Source organism: Chaetodon auriga, chromosome 3, assembly GCF_051107435.1.
Source record: "Chaetodon auriga isolate fChaAug3 chromosome 3, fChaAug3.hap1, whole genome shotgun sequence".
NCBI lineage: Eukaryota > Metazoa > Chordata > Actinopteri > Chaetodontiformes > Chaetodontidae > Chaetodon > Chaetodon auriga.
In genome coordinates, this window is record NC_135076.1 from 17567509 (window position 1) to 17585153 (window position 17645).

The following is a 17645-nucleotide window of genomic DNA, read 5'->3' on the forward strand; positions in this document are numbered from 1 at the left end:
TGTTTCAGCCTTCAGCTATAAATTATTCTTTTCAGGAGGATGTTGGAGCTAAAATCAGTTTGCTTGAGATATTATGCAATCTTGTTCTCATATTCCTTAACATTTGTAAAATATCACAAGACTTCTGTGAATCTTATTTTCAATATGAGTGAAGCTGATTGTACAGAAAAGGGTCACTGCCCCCTACAGTTGATGTGTAGTATGGTTTCTATATAAGATGTGTGTAATCTGATGAAGGAACAAAGGTTTATGTTATGAAATAAGGAGAAACAAGGATTAGAGATACCACGTCTACAGGGGGCACCCAATTATGAGCCAAGCTGATTGTAAGAATGTGAAGAATTAGAAGGATCTGGGAAAAGATGGAGGGTAGAAAAGTGATTTCTTCCTTAAAGGTGTGTTTCCTCTGCAGCAGACTTTGAACTGGAGCCAGCTTTGTGAGACTGAAATGTCAGGATGAGCAAGTTAAACAGCTCCAGGTGTATCGCTTGAAGGTTTTCAAATGTTTGCTCTGACGAGTATTTGCCCTCAGACTGTGTCTTCCCAGAAATCACCCCAAAAAAGCAGAAAAAACTAAAAGAGTGATGATATGCTGTGATGTTGATGCCTTTGTTTTTGTGCGACAGGGCTAAACTGGGACATGGACTGCTCTCAGGCCAGTACGCCAAACCACCCATGAAATCTGAGCTCATTGAACAGGTGATGAAAGAAGAATACAAGGTATTAAACTGGGTATGTCCAGCTCCCAAACTGGGTCCAGAAGCATGTTAATACTCAGTGTGGTAGCAAAATGAGTTCACTGAATAACCAAACTGTTAGCGTCGTCGACAAAGACCTACAGCCTGTCAGCTTGACGTCTTCCCAATTTAAACATGAAACAACTTCTCATAATGGAGTACATCTGTGTTATTAATACACCTCAGCTTCTCTGTGACAGAAATGTTGAAAAGAAAAACAAAATGTGATTTTAATGTTGTCAAGTTCTCTTGTGCTCTGACCTTTTGCTTTAGTCTGAAAATAGCTGCTGGCTGCAGTCCCAAATGTGCAACTCAAATTGTTTATGAACACAGCTCCAGGCACAGCTGTAACACTGTATTTTGCTCTTAATCCCTACATTATTTTCTCACAAGTATTAGCTGTGCTTAATGATTGTCTTGCGCTTCCTGCAGCCTCTCAAGTTCTTGAACAGAGTCACTAATTTGTTCTCTTATTTCTTCGTGTTTTGTTTTACTAATTTAAATGCATATGATATGAAATCATTTCGTTTTCTAACCACGTAGTATACTGCTGCTAGGAAAGTAGGAGTGGAAAAGCATGAAAGCATAATGGGACCCAGCACTGGGCTTCTTTTAAGCCTCAGCAGTCACAGAAATTGAGACGGCGGGCTGTGATCCTGCACTTCCTACACGTGTGATGGTGGAGTCAGGTTTGGATACATGTTGACAGCTGGGAAGATATTGTGGACTTGAGTTGGCATGCTGTGGTCAGTTTCTACTAAGGAAATGTTTCCCTTTACAACTCTCATTAAAAGGGCTTTTTAAGTTTGCTCTCTTGCAAACACTTGAATGGCTTAGCATTTTGGGAAATATTCTCGTTCTGGCGGGAAGCTGAGGAGTTGATGAGGAGTTGATACCGCTCTCATTTATGTTAAAAAGCAGGCTAGGTTAGCCTAGCAGAGGATTAGCATAACCTAAATAAACAACATATAACAGAGAGTTATGTTCTGAGTTACAGTTTAATTAATGAGCTTTAGAGGTGCCGTTACACCGACATTATCTCGTCAATGTCAACAGACATGGCAAACTATCTGTTCTCCATTTCATATTGGACTAGCTAGCTAACTATCAAACTTAGCTGATGAAGAGCAGCATCGATGTAGCATTAGCTAAGATTCCAACTGTCAAACTTTTGCTTCAATGTACCATTTTATGCTACAGAAGCTCTTTTAAGTTCGGGGGCTGCATTGCAGTCTAAATTAGAGTGTCTTATACTGCGTGTAATGAATACCTAAAAGGTCTGTGCCCAGGAAAGTAGAAAAGGAAAAGCATTAATGCATATCGAGCTATAATGTAGCTATAGTTTGCAAGTCTTCTCATACGTGTTGCGCACCTTTCATTTGGTTAGAGAGCAGGATTTAAGTTCTTGTATATGGCAACGTACAAACTAAGATTTTCAAGCAGCAGAGAGATATCCTCTGCTTAGCAGGCTCTGTCTCTTAAAAGACTCAAAAACTCATAGCAGTCATTTGGGAAGGGGTAATATCAGTTATTCATTGCTGATGCTGTATCCCTTCTTTCTGTACAGCCAGCACCGCTGCTTGGTTAGCCACATCATGTGTGACCATCGTTTGGGGGTCACAAAGTATAATGATCTAAATATCTTCTCAGGGCTTTAAATCAAGTCTCTTTACTGGAGCTCAAAAGAACTCTCTGTGACACAGTGCTTCATATTGTATTCACTGGCAGTTCTCCTGTACAAAGTCTGTACTGGCAGTCCACCCTGAAGCGGCTTTCAGCGTGTATCTAATATTCATCGCTGGCCTGCCGTCTTATCTCATACTTCTCTTTGAGACAAGTGAGTGGTAATGCAGCCAGTCAGTGTGCGTGACGCCCAAATGTTCTCGTTCCAGCACCAGCAGAAGGGCGTCTCTCCGCGGATGTTGAAGGCCCTGGTCAGCAGAGGACACCCAGAATTTTCCTCCAACAGACAACAAGATGCCCACGAGTTCCTCCTGCACATCATCAACCTTGTGGAGGTCAGTGAAGCTAAATCTGTGTGTGGGCAAAATATATTCAGAAGGTGCAATAGATCATTGTAAATGAACTGGTGCTACATCCAGCACTTAAGTCCAGCTCTGGTTGTGTCTAAATATGTGTATATGTGGGAGTATTCTATTACATGTGAATGTTCTCAGATACACACAACGGAAAAGGTTGCTGCCACAAAAGCGACTGTCCCTATAAACTTGAATTTTCTCCACACTATCATAGTATTAAATCATATTTTTACAAAATGGTTGCATTACATCTGACCCCTGACACGTGGACAGGCAGTTGATTAGGAGGGAGGGTCTGTTTTTGACTATGCACAGCACACTGTCTCCTTGGTTGCTCTGATGTGTCTCACTCAGCCAGGATAAATATAGCTCAGTGCTATCCGTTACACAGGGAGGCCAGATAATGCTTCCTGTTCTGTCTCAGCCATGAGACATGCCCTGACTGGGACCCGACACTTCGTCCACCTTATGTTGTGAAAAATCAACAAAAACATACCACAAGGGCTGTGCCGTATGACCAAAATCTAATTTCCCCATATAGGTCATATCATATCCAGATAATGATACCGTTGAGTTTAGTACAAATTGACCCAAATGCTGAACTCAGACAAGGGAGGCATGAGTAGTGTAAGAAGTTAATGGTTTAATGAGTATTTCACAAAATGTGCAACGGAAGAATCTGGATGATCCACACAAAAACTGCAGGGTTGACAGAGTGAGCAGGCCGGGAGAGTGAAAAACTCACAAGACACAGACTGACAGACTGAGGACACGGACTGGAGCAGATGACGGTCGAGTCAGGAAGGCAGGCAAGGAAAAGGTATCAAAATGATTCTTCAGGAGTCTCAGTTGTTACCACTTAGATTAAAAACTGTGGCAGCAGGTGAGTCTTGATTGTCTGATTGCGAGCAGGTGTGCTCAGTAGAGGAGGAGGCCGGACCAAACCTGCCAGTCATGCCCTGCAGTGAAACATACACATATACAACAAACAGGGTAGAGGCAAACAGGAGACAGATGGAGAAGGAAACGCATAGACACAAGAGGAAAAGGAGGGGAAAACTGCAGATCCCCACAGATACACATCATGATATAACACATTTTTTTAAATTCAGCGAGTAGTTCATGTAAAATGACCACATGCAAAGGCCTATATCTACTTTATACATGACAAATAAAAGGTATTTACTCATATTTGATTATTTTTCTCCTTTTTAGAACCTTTTCTGCAAATTTTCAATTGCGCATGTAACAAAATATAAAATATAAGCGGTAACTTGACACACCAGATGGTTTGGTACACAGAACCATCTGGGAAGTGGAAACTGTTTGGAAAACAGCACTTTCAAAAAACACTTTGCAAGTGATTGGATGAGCCATCGTTCTATCACCATCTATCACGGGCTAACTTCAACCAATCAGATCAACGAACCATATGTTGTTGTGGGACTCTTGCCGAAACCAGTCGGGAGAAGAGCGAAAACATCTTTTCCTTCGAGAAAAGTTTGTTTGTACCCTCCTCCCCTCCTTTAGTCCACTTGCTTGCCTTCACAGCTGTCTGTAAACTGGATACTGATGTAGTTATCCAGACATAGATAACGTGACTAAAGCCACCACCATCAGCAACATTTTCCTCCATCTATGTCAGCCAGCATACTTGGCCTGAGAGAAATTATAACTTGTATATTTTTGTAGCCTCTCAGAATAGAAGGGCTGGGTTGCAGAAAAGCTGCTGTGCAAACTGGTGTGTTAAGGCGCAATGCAATCCTTCATCACAGCCGTCAAATAAACACAGTTGTAAACCCCAATGACCCCTACTAGAAGACACAGAGCCGCTCGCTGATGATGATTAATGTGTTTGTGATTCTGAAAAAATGTAATACTCCCAGGTATGAAGGGTACATTTAATTGAGGTGGTTCCTAAATTAAAGAGTTGCATCTACATTATGAATGACTGTATTAAGAGATCTGGGTCAAACAGCAGTTGTGTCGAAGTCATGCCAGGAGACTGTAATAGACCACAGCAAAGAATAGCTTTTAGATAGAGTTGCATTTCAGACCGCAGGCTGTCATGTGTCGCAGAAGCGTCTGCACAGCTCTTAAGCAGTCATACAGTATTTTAAATAACTTTGTTTCAAATAGTTTTGATTAGGAGTTGATTAATTAGAATAGAAAATGTTCAGGTCTTGCTCTTAAATGTATTTGCACCAGCCTTTAGACCGCAGGACACTAAAACCCTCCTGGCTAATTAAGTTAATATGAGATTATGGGTGCGTTAGCACAGGGTGCCAGACAATACCATTACAATATGAAGACTCATAACAGCATGATGAATAAAAAAGGAAAGGTGCAAAGAAAACACTGTTTATCACCTGTAGTCTTGAGGAACCTTCATTATATCAACACTGGACCACTTTACTGGTCTATATTCAATATTATCAAACTGTCAAATATGTGCCTAATCTCATGGCCTGATTTTGTTCTTAATATTCAAACTCACCCCCTCACTCCACATATCTGGCATTTACAGAGGAACAGCGCAGGCTCAGAGAATCCAAGTGACGTCTTCCGCTTCCTGGTCGAGGAGCGAATTCAGTGTTGCCAGTCACGTCGGGTTCGTTACACTCAGCGGGTGGACTACTGCATCCAGCTGCCAGCGCCCATTGAGGCGGCCACCAATCGAGGTAAAGGAGCTCCCATATGCACAGACTGAAAATGTCCTGCTGCAGTCAGAAGCCACAGCTGCCTCTGGTCGGTACAGCTGGCCTGACGCTGGGTACCGCCGGGAGAACCAGCAGGTCCTTGTCTGAAAGGCCACAGAAGGTCCTGACTGAGAGCTGTGTAGCTTGGAATGAAAAAGTGACTGCTGCCGTGTATTACACAGCCTTTAAAGGATCATTGCATCATCGTAACACTGCCATATTAATTTTGACAATGTTGGCATAATTAATAGAAACAAAGGCGACCTTGGCAAAGATAACAGTCTTTGTCTGACACAGTGCAAATGGAGGCAGAGGCTGCCAATTTTGTCAGCAGCCGTCTCTAATCGTGCATGAACACCTTAAATAATTCACTGACATTAAAAGGTGTATCACCCTTGATTTTACTCAAATTTAGATTTTAAATACTAAATGTTATGGAATTTTGTAGAGATTTGCACAGCTCAACATATTTGTCTTCTATCAGAGGAGCTGCTGGCATATGAGGCCAAGCGGAAGGAGGCTGAGGAGAACATGCGGGCTCCTCCGGAGCCGGTGAGAGCACGGATCCCCTTTACTGCATGCCTGCAGGCCTTCACGGAGCCAGAGAACGTCCCTGACTTCTGGAGCTCAGCGCTGCAGGCCAAGTCAGCTGGAATCAAGTAAGCCAAGGGTCACATGTGCCTGGGCCTGGAACGACTATTCTACACACTGTTTTTCATACCCTCATAGCTTTAAATTGAAACCAGTTGCAGTTATATATATATATGTTTGTTCTTTTCCTCTGCAGAACTTCCCGTTTTGCCTCCTTCCCAGAGTATCTAGTTTTGCAGATCAAGAAATTCACATTCGGGGTTGACTGGGTCCCGAAGAAACTAGGTAACTGTTTGTCAACCTTCGCTTATCAGTGGCACTTGTAATGTCTTTTACTTGCCTCTAGCAGTGCTGGGACTTATATGTATCTCCAGCAGAGGGCGCCATCAAACTGTTATTCACATGGCACAGACAGTTGTAGGTGAAACTGCTGTCTAAGTCATTGTCCAACTCATGAATGACTTCACCAGTAGTTTTAGACACATAGTGATGAACTACCCCATCTCTCATCCCGTCCACATCTGTAAAACCTGCTGAGTTTTTAATTTAACTTGATGCCAAAATTCATTGAATTCAAAATGCAGAAACTCCTTGACCGTCATGACTTTGCCAACAAAATCAAAGGTTTAAAGTATTTCATTCTTACACTAATGAGATATGCCCACATATTTGTTAAATTGTGTAAAATGACACTCATAAATCATGATCTTCAGTATTACATTTGACCTACTGTCACAGTTTTGACTGTCACTTATACAAATAGCTAGCAGAGGCTCAAGTCATGTTACAACAGGGCGTGCATGGAACTCCTTTTGTCAGTGTCTAAAACATACAATAACAGACAATGATTTGATGTAAAACGTCAACATTTAAAAGAAGATAACAACCTATAGATAAAAGGAACATTGATAGATGTTTGTCTTGAGAATAGATTTAAAAAGGATCCTGCTTTGGACTCATTACTGTAAGTCTGTAGGCTGAGATCACTGTGTCTCCCTTATGCTTTTGGAACCACGGTTTCAGCAAGCTGTGTCATGCATGTCGACACATTCCTCAGTTAAATTTTAGATTTCTGTCTTCTTGTACAGACTTGGCCATCGATGTTCCTGACTTTCTGGATCTGAGCCGGATGCGGGCCACAGGGCTGCAGGCGGGTGAAGAGGAGCTGCCTGACCTCATGCCTCCCATCGTTCTACCTGAAGACACCAGAGGTACAGAGCAGATCCACTGTATGCCAAGAGTGGCTTTAAGTGGAAATGGTAGCTCTGTGTGTGTATATGTGTGTGTGTTAATGCATTTTTGCTAGTAAACACTGGGGCCAACATTTGGTTCTGCTTCAGATATATTCAGATCAGACAGTGCTCCATTTGTCTCACCCTGAACTCACTGAGAACAATCCCCTGGTCACAAGCTCCCATGACTCACCTGTAGTGGCCTACAGAGGTACTTGCATACATGCATGAATGCAAATACCCTTGCCACTCTTAACTACTGAGGGCATTTTTGGTCCTTCATGTTCAATTTCACAGTCTTCTTATTAATTTCAAAGGTCATTGTTTTCCCTGAGCACCTGCATTTTATATTGTTTTTACCCACATAGCCAAATATATTTTGTCCATTCTAAATATATACAAGAAGAGCGCAGAATATACAAACCTCCTCTCAACATGTGAGACAGTACGTATCAGGTTGTATGTAATAAACTGGACATACAGTGTTGCTTTGAGAGCTGACTCAGATGTGTGTTGTTACCTAACATCCTTTTCAGGAGGTGTGGGGTATTTTTGTGACAGAGACAAATGATCCGTGAAATTGTCTCTAATATGATGTTCTGCTCAAAGCCACCCAAGTTTTCTCTTAAGGGCATATTGAATGGGATCCCATGGGAAAGGCATGCTCAATCAATTACTGAAAAGTTGTTGTGTTCACAGTGTGGCTAAGCCTAATAAGTTATAATGATTTTATGAGATCCCCTTGTAATGCACTTCCCTGGGCTCTGGGAATAACCTGCTAGGCGCCGGTGAGTGTGATTTAGACCTCAAGCAGTATTGTTGTTACTTTTCTTGAAACTTAGTTGCTTCAGACTGTAAGCTGAGTGATATTTCCATTGCATACAGTGTACTTGAGCCTTTTTGCTGGCCTCTCCTTTGTCTCCGTCTCCTTTGTGATCGTAATTCCTATTCCTCTGTTCCGCCTTCCGCTGTTTGCAGAGTTCAGCTACATCAAGTTATCAGTGTCCTCCTTAATATTTTAGCAGGCGTGAAGCACTAAGTGTTCCGCACCATCTCAAGCTCCGAACACAAAAAGAGGTCCGAGGAGCAAAGATGCAGTAACATCGGCAAGCAGCCTTTGCTCTGCTTCACACATTGACAGACTCGGGAGGTTTTTTTCTGAGAGCTTTACACAATCGTTTAGCCAGCTGCTTCTTAGGATGGAAAACTCGGAGGACGAAGCTGAGGTCTGAACATGTTTGTCTGAGTTTGCCTTAATATTTCAGGCCTGAACATTTCGTGCTGTACCTGTTATCTCAGACCTCCGAACACTGAAATTGGCCTCTTGGAAGAGTGCAGAATCTACTTAAAACTCTTCAGCGTCTTGCCATTAAAGCATCCTTCTTTTCATCTGAAACTGCCTTGCTTAGGCAGCATTGCATATCTGCGTCTGACAGCAGCAAGCTGTACAGCTATCTTAACGGACCACAGGAAAATCAATGCATGAAAATGTGTGTAAATGTTGTTTTGACGTAGTAAGTCTGAGGAGTTATTTTGCGTATGTCCCCTGTTGCCCTCCATCAGAGCTTCTCTTTCTGTAGCCAGAGAGGTTAAAACAAATACCAGTGTGTAAATCATGCAGTTTAAAGACTGAAATGAAAAGAGGTCAGAGGAAATGATGTGCTGCTTTCAATACATTCTGTGATTTATTTATTTATTTCACATTTATATGATGAGTTTTGTCGGTTGCAAATGAACCACTGGCCCATTATCCCCCGGCTGGCATCAGCAGTGATTAATCATTGGTCACCCTTCTGTCTCCAAAAGGCTTCAGTGCTTCTCATTGATTACACAGCACTGCACAAATGTGTTTTCCTGTATGCTGCTTGAAGTACATTATTTCTCGTTGGTCTGTGTATCATCCATTCGCTCAGTGAATCCAGGCCATTAAGAAGATGCAGGACGAAAAATAATTCCCTTTTTCCACAATTCTAAAGCACAAAGCAAACAAATAAAAACTGCTCAGACCATATAGATAATGATTTTTGATTTTCATTTCTTTGCTAATCAGATTGTCTCATATGGGATTAAACTGGAAAAGCTCATTTTTCAATTTCAAATACGCAGTTGATATTTGAAATGAACCGTGATCTGTTTTATAAAAGAGAGGGAGGAATCACACAAGAGATTTGGTGAGCAAGATGATGAAACTAAACAAACTGCATTTGACTTTATTGGCTCATTTTTGCATTGCAAATACTTAAAATGCTAAAAATGGCCTCAGATAACACTCTTAGGCAAAGTGTTGGTGACAAAAAAGACAAAGACAAAATCTAACATCATGTCTGCTTAGAGTAAAAGAAGAATTTTGAATCAGGAAGCAGTGTACAGGTATTTGTCTTTTGCTGGTAATTATTACCCAACAACTTCAAATAAATTCATGGATGTGCCTCCTGAGGAGTATTGGTGCTAGACACTGCAAAGATTTCGCTGTCCAGACTAATTTAATTGGAAAGACATCGCAAAAATCAAACATGTTTGATGGGAGCAGCTCAAATTGTGATTGCGGTGCTTGGGAACAGTGGGGGCAAATCAATCTCCTGACTGCAGGGGGTCACAAGGCAACACCACCAGTGTTTTCTGACAACCTGACTACTCGCAGCCACCTTGAATCGGCCCTGTGTGTAAAGGGGCGTCCCTATTATGATTGATACTGTACAATAAAGTGAGTCTATGTAATTTTTGACAAATAGCATAGTGCAACAACAGCATTACTAGAAAATAGTCATATAAAGTCAATAAAGTGATTCAGCAGTGTCCATTTTACAGAAATAAGATATTTGCCCCAGGAAAGTACACAAAGCCACATATAAACAAAAGAAAATACACAAAAGCAGCAATTGTGTGTGATGTTATCATGTGCCGTCCTCTGAAATACGTTTCTTCTCTTTCAGATAACTCCATGAGCTCCATGGACTGTGAGTGTTTCATTTCTCTTCTCAGTTGCTCACTGCTGTGTATTTAAGTACGTAACATTTCTAAAAGTTTTGGCCATGGTACATGTATTTTGGGCACCAGGCGTAGTGATGAATGCTATGAAGCTAAAGCTCTGACCATGTGTGCGTAAGCAGCTGCTGCAGCTGCTCTCTGCTTCCAAACAAACTTTACTTTTCCGTGTGGCTCTATTTGTTTTAGACAGATTCATTTCTCTCTTTGATAAATCATCCTTCGATAAAGAAGCCTCCCCAGGGCCGATCCTCTCCTGGACTCTTTGTTTAATGAGGCCCAAAGAGAGAGCCACTGCAAATTCTTATTTGCTTGTTTAAACTGGAAGGTTACTGGTACTGTTGAATCAGCACCCACTATGTTTTAGTTATTGATGTTGGTTTGTCGTGTCCCCAGCTCCAGAAATAGACGAGGCAGCAGTAATGCAGCTGGCGGAGATGGGCTTTCCACTGGAGGCCTGTAGGAAGGCGGTCTACTACACAGGCAACATGGGCCCCGAGATGGCCTTCAACTGGATCATAGCCCACATGGAGGAGCCTGGTAAGGGAAGATCTCTGCATTCAGTGGAACCGAGGTATGGAGAGAGAGAGATAGCCAGCAGCTCATAGTAATAACAATAATAATAAAAAAATAATAATGATACCAACTTTTATTTGTACAACACCTCTTATAACACAGTTACAAAGTGATTCACAGCAGCAAAATTAAAACACAATCCACTGTAATTACTGTAAAATAAAACCAGAATGAAAGGAACATAAACGAATAAACTAGCGTATACAGTGAGATCGTGAAAGTATGAAACAATAGATGTAATTATTAGACACACACGGCAAGGAATTAATCTAGAAAAAGTGCTTATTAACAGGATCCTGATAGCGAAGTCAACCCTGGTTTTCAATCTAAGTCTTGGTGTATTGGTGAACGTGCTGTGCATCAATACGAGACTGTTTATTTTAACTGTTGTAAAATTAAACTCAAAAATATGGTGCTTACTGTTTATGTACATTCATTTTGTAATACATCCAGCTGTAAAGTGTGAGAAAGGTTTATTAAGATTAATGGTTTCTATTTAACAATCCAGTGATTTTAATAAACCTTTTTTCACTTTGGTGCCTATTATATGTCCAAATTCATGGCAAGGGTCTAAGGATCAAAAATAGTCAAGGAAAAATAGTCGCGGCAAGAAACAGGGTGTGTGGGTGAGTGTTAAGTGAGTGTGGAGGGTTAAAGAGGCAACCGTCAGCCAGAGAGACCAAAAATACTGGGGACAAAATAATCAGAACAGCAGGTGCAGTGAAAGAGCCACAGTTCAGCAACAGTCTCAACAAGCTGAGTCGCCAGACTGCTGTTTTTTTTTTTTTACTGGAAAAGACTACGCCAATGCAAATCTGCCAAAAAACATTTCAGGTATACAAAGTCAAGGCCAATTTATTTATATGGAACCTTTTTAAACACAAAGGTAATTCAAAGTGAGGGGCGCATCACATCTCCTGCTCCTCCTCAAAGAGAAATCTGAGTTGTGTGTCAGACTTTGCATCGCTTTGTGTACTGCAGCTGTTTATCCCTGCACGTCTGCGCGTGAGATCATCACCAGAAACTCTTTGAGAACTGACTTTGTCTCTTGGAGAGCCGCTCAGCAGTGGAGATGTTCCCCTGAGGCGCTGACTCGTGTCACTTTTATTTCCCTGGTTGGCTGTAAAGGACCTCTACATTGGAGGGAAATTAGAGCAGCCCCCTGCCTGTTAGTTTTAAATGGGCCTAATGTATCTGCAGAATGGGCTGCATTCAGGCTCAATAACATCAGTAAAACCGTCCGTCCCTGCCTGCTGCACAATGGCTGCTTCTTCTCCTGCCTCCCCCACATTTTGTTTGGTTTCATTACTTTGCCATTAGCATCACCTCACAACTTATTTTTTTCACAACTAAACTTTGCACTTAATCATTGTTAGACGCAGAACCACAGAACGTTTCTTTGAGGTCAATCTCAAAGTGCTGCCTTTGCAAAGGTAAACTAATGGATTTTCAAAGCACTTTGCAAGCAAGGTGGCTCAATTATTATCTTTTATTATAATTATTCCTCAATGAATTTGGTAAAAGCTGAAAATGAGCCTTATTGAACAGGGCCAGAGTTCATCTGAACTTCATAAATGTCTTTAACAAAGGCTGTGATGAGATCTGTCAAAGTTTATGCTGGAAGTTAAATCATAACTACCAATTTAACAATAATTTAACTCAATGAACAAACATACAGTGTTCAGTTCAGGCGTATTTCTCCACCTGCAAGACAGCCTTCCTCCAGTCGCATGAAAACAGCTGTGCTGTGAGCAGCCTAAAGGACATGAGCCGAGGAGGCTGAGAGGCTGAGATAGAGACGGTAGTGGGAGATAAGTGGTATGCATTTTCATTTATGGCAAGGACACTAATGAAGGCTCTGTTTATGGCCAACAGTAGAGTAATTACAGTAGGAGTGTCCTTGTTCCCGGGTTGAGGGTCAAGTGCTGTTCATTGCTATTCACTTGGAAATGAGACTTAATTCATAGTCACATTTTTAGTTGAGGATGCTTCCTGAATTGAAATAATTCATACAATGTTCCTCCTGCACGCATTCCTCTGAACAGCAGCAGTGTTATGGACCTGTGTTGCACCTTTCTGGGTGTTTTGTTTCTTAAGAAATGCTCTCTAGAATCACAGATATTGATTTATGGACTAAAATGTTAAAAAGTTGTGTTGTTGTTTGAAAGTTAAACAGATCAACACGTACCTCTGTAGAGACATGTGGACTCACACTGCTAGTCCTGACCTTCACATGAACATGCCAGGGGGGTGAATTAGCATCAGATACTGTTTCCAGCACTAAAGTAGTATCCAAGGCTCCTCCCTGTGCTCGTGTGATGGATGTTTACATGTAACAGTTGTATGTTTTATGCATTTGCTGTCAATATGTACATTTCAACATTTTAAGTCAATAGTCAACTAGATTCTGCTGACTTTGACCTCTGACAGGCATCTTTTCATCGACTGGGTAAAAAATAAACAGACCTACAGCATCTCATTATTTTTCTCAGACTTTGCAGAACCTCTCACTCTGCCCTCCATGATGGATCCTGGTCCCTCCACCAGTGACAGCCCCATGGGTGCCACCCCGCTGGGCAACTCGCCCCCCGAGGAGAGCATCGCCATCCTCACTTCAATGGGCTTCCCCCGCACTCACAGCATCCAGGCGCTCAAAGCCACGGTCAGTCTTCTGCCCACTCTGTTCCATTAGCACCGAGACTTCTTTTCCAGGCAGTTTTTTTCTTCTACTAATGCGTTTCTGCCAGTGGATAATTCAAATGAGACTTAATCCTCAACATTTCTTATAATAATATATATGTATTGTCTGTTTATCAACCTTGGTTTATGAGTTTTTACATTTGCTGCTGAAATCACCTCGGGTCTAATGCGTCCTCTCCTGCTCCTGAGGCTAAAATCCACTGCTGCACACAAAGTGATGCCTGTAGTCATGTTACCATGTCGTGTTTTCTCCTCCATGTTTTTTACTGTTTGAGGTTCGACTGGGGCTCTCCTATCTATGTCATCTTGTTGCGTCCTCTTCTTCTGCAATTGCATAATAATAGTTTTCTGAGAATGAGTGCCACCTGCTGCTTATCTCAAAGAAACAAACGCTAATAATCACATAACGGCAGTGAATGGAAACAAGCTTTCATTTTCCTTTGCAGATTTTCTGGAAATTTAGTGAACATTTGGTCATCCATTTGGTGGCTAGGTGGCACACATTAATTGGTCTGTGACTCACAGAGATGATTAAGAGTTATATGAAGAAAAGTCTGCGTACAGAGATCCACGTACAAGCCAATGACACCACAGACAGAGGACGACTGTCCCGGTCAGAGTCACCAGTTCATGACTGAGATTAGCCTGAAGTGAGGTGGTGTCTGAAAAGAGGGCAAAGAAAGGGTGAGATGATGAAAATGACTTGGCTGGCCTGCTTGTTTGCTTTCCAAAATACAAATTTAATAGATCCTACATGTCAGAGTGATTAAAGATGTCTGCTCTGCATGGCGTTTACAAATAGTACCAGCAGCATGTGGACGCCGCTGCTAATGCAGCCTTTGAGGTTTAGGAACAGGGTCTGCCTCCCAAGACATGTCGGGGCATTTTATCATCACATCTCACAAATGATTTTTAAACTCACGGTCCAGAAAAATGGATTTTGAATGAGAGTCAGAGGGAATGTAGCTGCAGCAATTTCATTAGCTCCCCTGTTTGTGAAATGGCCCCTGATTCTCACGTTTCATGTGTCGTATCTCAAACTGCCCCCTCAGCAAAAAATAGCCAAGACTGTTTTTCATAAGACACAGAAATAGACACCAAGCTCGCTTGTTTACCATCCCCAATGCCACCAAATTGAAGTGAGAAAAAATGAACACATATTCCTCATGAGGGGGATGGCGGTGTGAAGCAGAGTGGGGTCTCATGACTGGTTTATTTTTAGCTCAGAAATTAGCAGGAGGGACTTTTTTCCAACCTCAGTGACCTGTCTAGTGGAGACAGAAAAAGCAGGTAGCAGCACTTGCCAGCCAACTCACACATTCTCCAGGAATCACACCTCTATTCTGGATTAAAAGCAAACATCATCAGGGGGGATTTAGCACAGATGGACGCCTGCCACCTCCCTGAGAAATGACTGCTCATTTTTAACGTTTTCAGCATGGCTTGTTTTTTTGAGGAGCTACCTAAAGACACAACAGAGAGGGAATGAGAGAGAAAACAGGATAGAATATCAACAATTATTGTCCTCCTTTTCACCTTGTATGAATTGTATCTGTGGGCCATATGTTGTCTATGTGGTAATATTTCCTGTTACTACTATGCCTTTGTAGACTCATTTCTTAAGACATCTAGGTTGTAGACTGTTAAAAAGGTTCATTTAAAATACTGGAAAAGTATAAGACCAATAACCAACATGTACCAAAATACCCTCCTCAGATGTAAAATGACAGGAAGCAACTCTGCCAAGAAGTTACACACAGAGAAGTCACATGATCGGACCTGAGATATAAAAGCCACATGACTCCTGAAATGCCACTGAAGTGTGCCTGCTGGGGATGGTATTCGCAGCAGCATATAGTGCAATCAGTGCAATAAATTAAGTGTGTGTGACATCATGATTGACAGCTAACAATAACCCACAAGTGAGTTGGGTGGGTGTATGGGCGGGACCTCGATACTGCAGCTCCATCCCCTGATCAGTACTGCACAGACTTTGGCTCCAAATGACATCACCAGTGCAAGATAGCAGCACGTTTATCTGTGATATTTTGGCTTGATTTTTGTACAGTGGGAGGAAGCAAAGATGCGTCAACCATATTTATTTACAGTTCATGCTTCAGTCATTAACATATTCTGCGTCAGATTGTGTGCAGCAGATGGTGATATCCTCCTACAGCTCATGTTCAACAGTTACTGCAGTTCAACAGTTTTTTTTTTTTTATGATTCCAGCAATAAAAAGTTGGGCATTATGAATTTACACCACTGATAAAAGTGGCAAATATGAAAATTTTCACTACTGGCATATGAAAAGCATTTTGATTTGGAATTTCAGCGAAGTTAATTGGAAACTTTCTCTCAGAACAATAACCTTGAGCGAGCACTCGACTGGATCTTCACCCACCCGGAGGAGGAGGAGAGCGACGCCCTTTCAGACATGGCTGACACGGAGCCCAACGACAACGCTTTCTCCAACGCCAACTCACACAGCGACTCCACGCTGTCCCCAGACAGAGACACGGCGGGCCCGCGGATCAAGGACGGACCAGGACGTGAGTGACTCTGCATGACTGATCTCAGCGATTGTAGCTGCAGTTTTTCTCTTGACTTTATTTACTATTGAAGAGCAAGCTTGGGAATGGTGACAGAGATCCAGCATATTAGTATATTATTTTACATTACAAAGATCTGAATTAAAGAGACATTAACATGGGGTCAGAGTCAAAAACAGTGTCAGAGGGCATTTCACCTGCATGTTATGAACTCTCACAGGCCAGTTTACCCTCAGCTCCAATTAATGTCTGATGATGCACAGTGAGCTCCGGTGCTGCCGGGCACTTACCTGCTCTGCTACATAACTGTGGGCACAGTGACATCAAAAACATGATTCAGCAGCTTTTCAACTCTAAACACTCCTCACGAGTAATATGTACAACAGGGGACCTCGACAACATTTGTCCGAGGGCCAGAATGTTTCTAAGCAGACACTGTGGGGAACAGACTGTTATTGCACTTTCTTACAAAATGTGTTTTATTTTTCGGAGCCTTTTTCAGTGAGAAGAGCCTCCTAAAAAAATCCATAATGATGAGTCGATACTCCACCAGAAAATTCTCTCACATCTTCAATTCAGTTCAATGAAATGAAATGAAATTTATTTATATAGCGCCAACAGACGTTGTCTCAGGACACTCTCCATATAGAGCTGGTAGGGACCAAACTATTTATCTACAAAGAACCAACAATTCCCTCATGAGCAAGCACTTGGCGACAGTGGCGAGGAAAAACTTCCTTTTAACAGGCAGAAACCTGAGGCAGAACCAGGCTCTGGGTGGGCGGCCATCTGCCTCGACCAGTTCCACATTCCAGCTTCCAGTGCTTGGATGTGGCTTGTGGGCTGGCAGATGACAATCAGTGACGTACATTATAAAAAACCATCTACGTACCTCCATACTAATGGCGTTTAAACCACGACCATGCAGCATTGTGGGTGAAAGTCATAAAATGCCATTGGTGATGCAGACATCACTTTTAGTGAACTTTGTTCACTATTCGCACTGATGATTAGTATCCTCCTGCAGGAAAAAACACAACATTTTTTAGGCATTAGCATAGCTGTATGTTTGAACAGAACTTGATTTTTTGTGTTTTTGTGGCAGATATTATTCAATAGCTGCATAATATGACAGAGGATTTGATTTAAAAGGGTTATAAAGGCACTTTTCATTTCATTTAAACAGTTATATCGTCATGTGAGTAACATAGGTATGTGTACTGTATGTCTGACGTTTCTGCTGTGTTATCTTGTCACATATTCTATACGTGTTCCCTTTCTCAGGTTATGAGCTCTTTGCTTTCATCAGCCACATGGGAGCATCCACGATGTCTGGACATTATGTTTGTCACATCAAAAAGGAGGGACGGTGAGTTACACTCTGTCACTGCTTTGTGTTCATGCAGTTCATTATTGAACAAAAGCGACAGCATATTGTTGATGACAATGAGGAAACGTCTGTTGTTAATGTGCTTTACTTTCATATTAATCACCCCAGGAAATTGTTGTTCTAAAGATATTCAATCACTATTATTA

General features: G+C 41.8%; 1 protein-coding gene across 3 annotated transcripts in view; it reads left to right on the plus strand.

Annotated features, from left to right (window-relative positions):
• usp13 (ubiquitin specific peptidase 13) overlaps positions 1–17645 on the plus strand; it is a 30641-nt gene that overhangs the window by 10566 nt on the left and 2430 nt on the right. The window contains exons 10-20 of one of the 3 annotated variants that reach the window (XM_076725912.1): positions 627–732; positions 2630–2755; positions 5304–5457; positions 5960–6134; positions 6263–6351; positions 7155–7277; positions 10232–10255; positions 10680–10823; positions 13352–13521; positions 15920–16109; positions 17394–17478. In XM_076725912.1, coding sequence (XP_076582027.1) covers positions 627–732; positions 2630–2755; positions 5304–5457; positions 5960–6134; positions 6263–6351; positions 7155–7277; positions 10232–10255; positions 10680–10823; positions 13352–13521; positions 15920–16109; positions 17394–17478 — 1386 coding nt within the window. The remainder of the gene's footprint in view (positions 1–626; positions 733–2629; positions 2756–5303; positions 5458–5959; positions 6135–6262; positions 6352–7154; positions 7278–10231; positions 10256–10679; positions 10824–13351; positions 13522–15919; positions 16110–17393; positions 17479–17645) is intronic. The other 2 variants (XM_076725913.1, XM_076725914.1) reach the window with 2 other exon arrangements.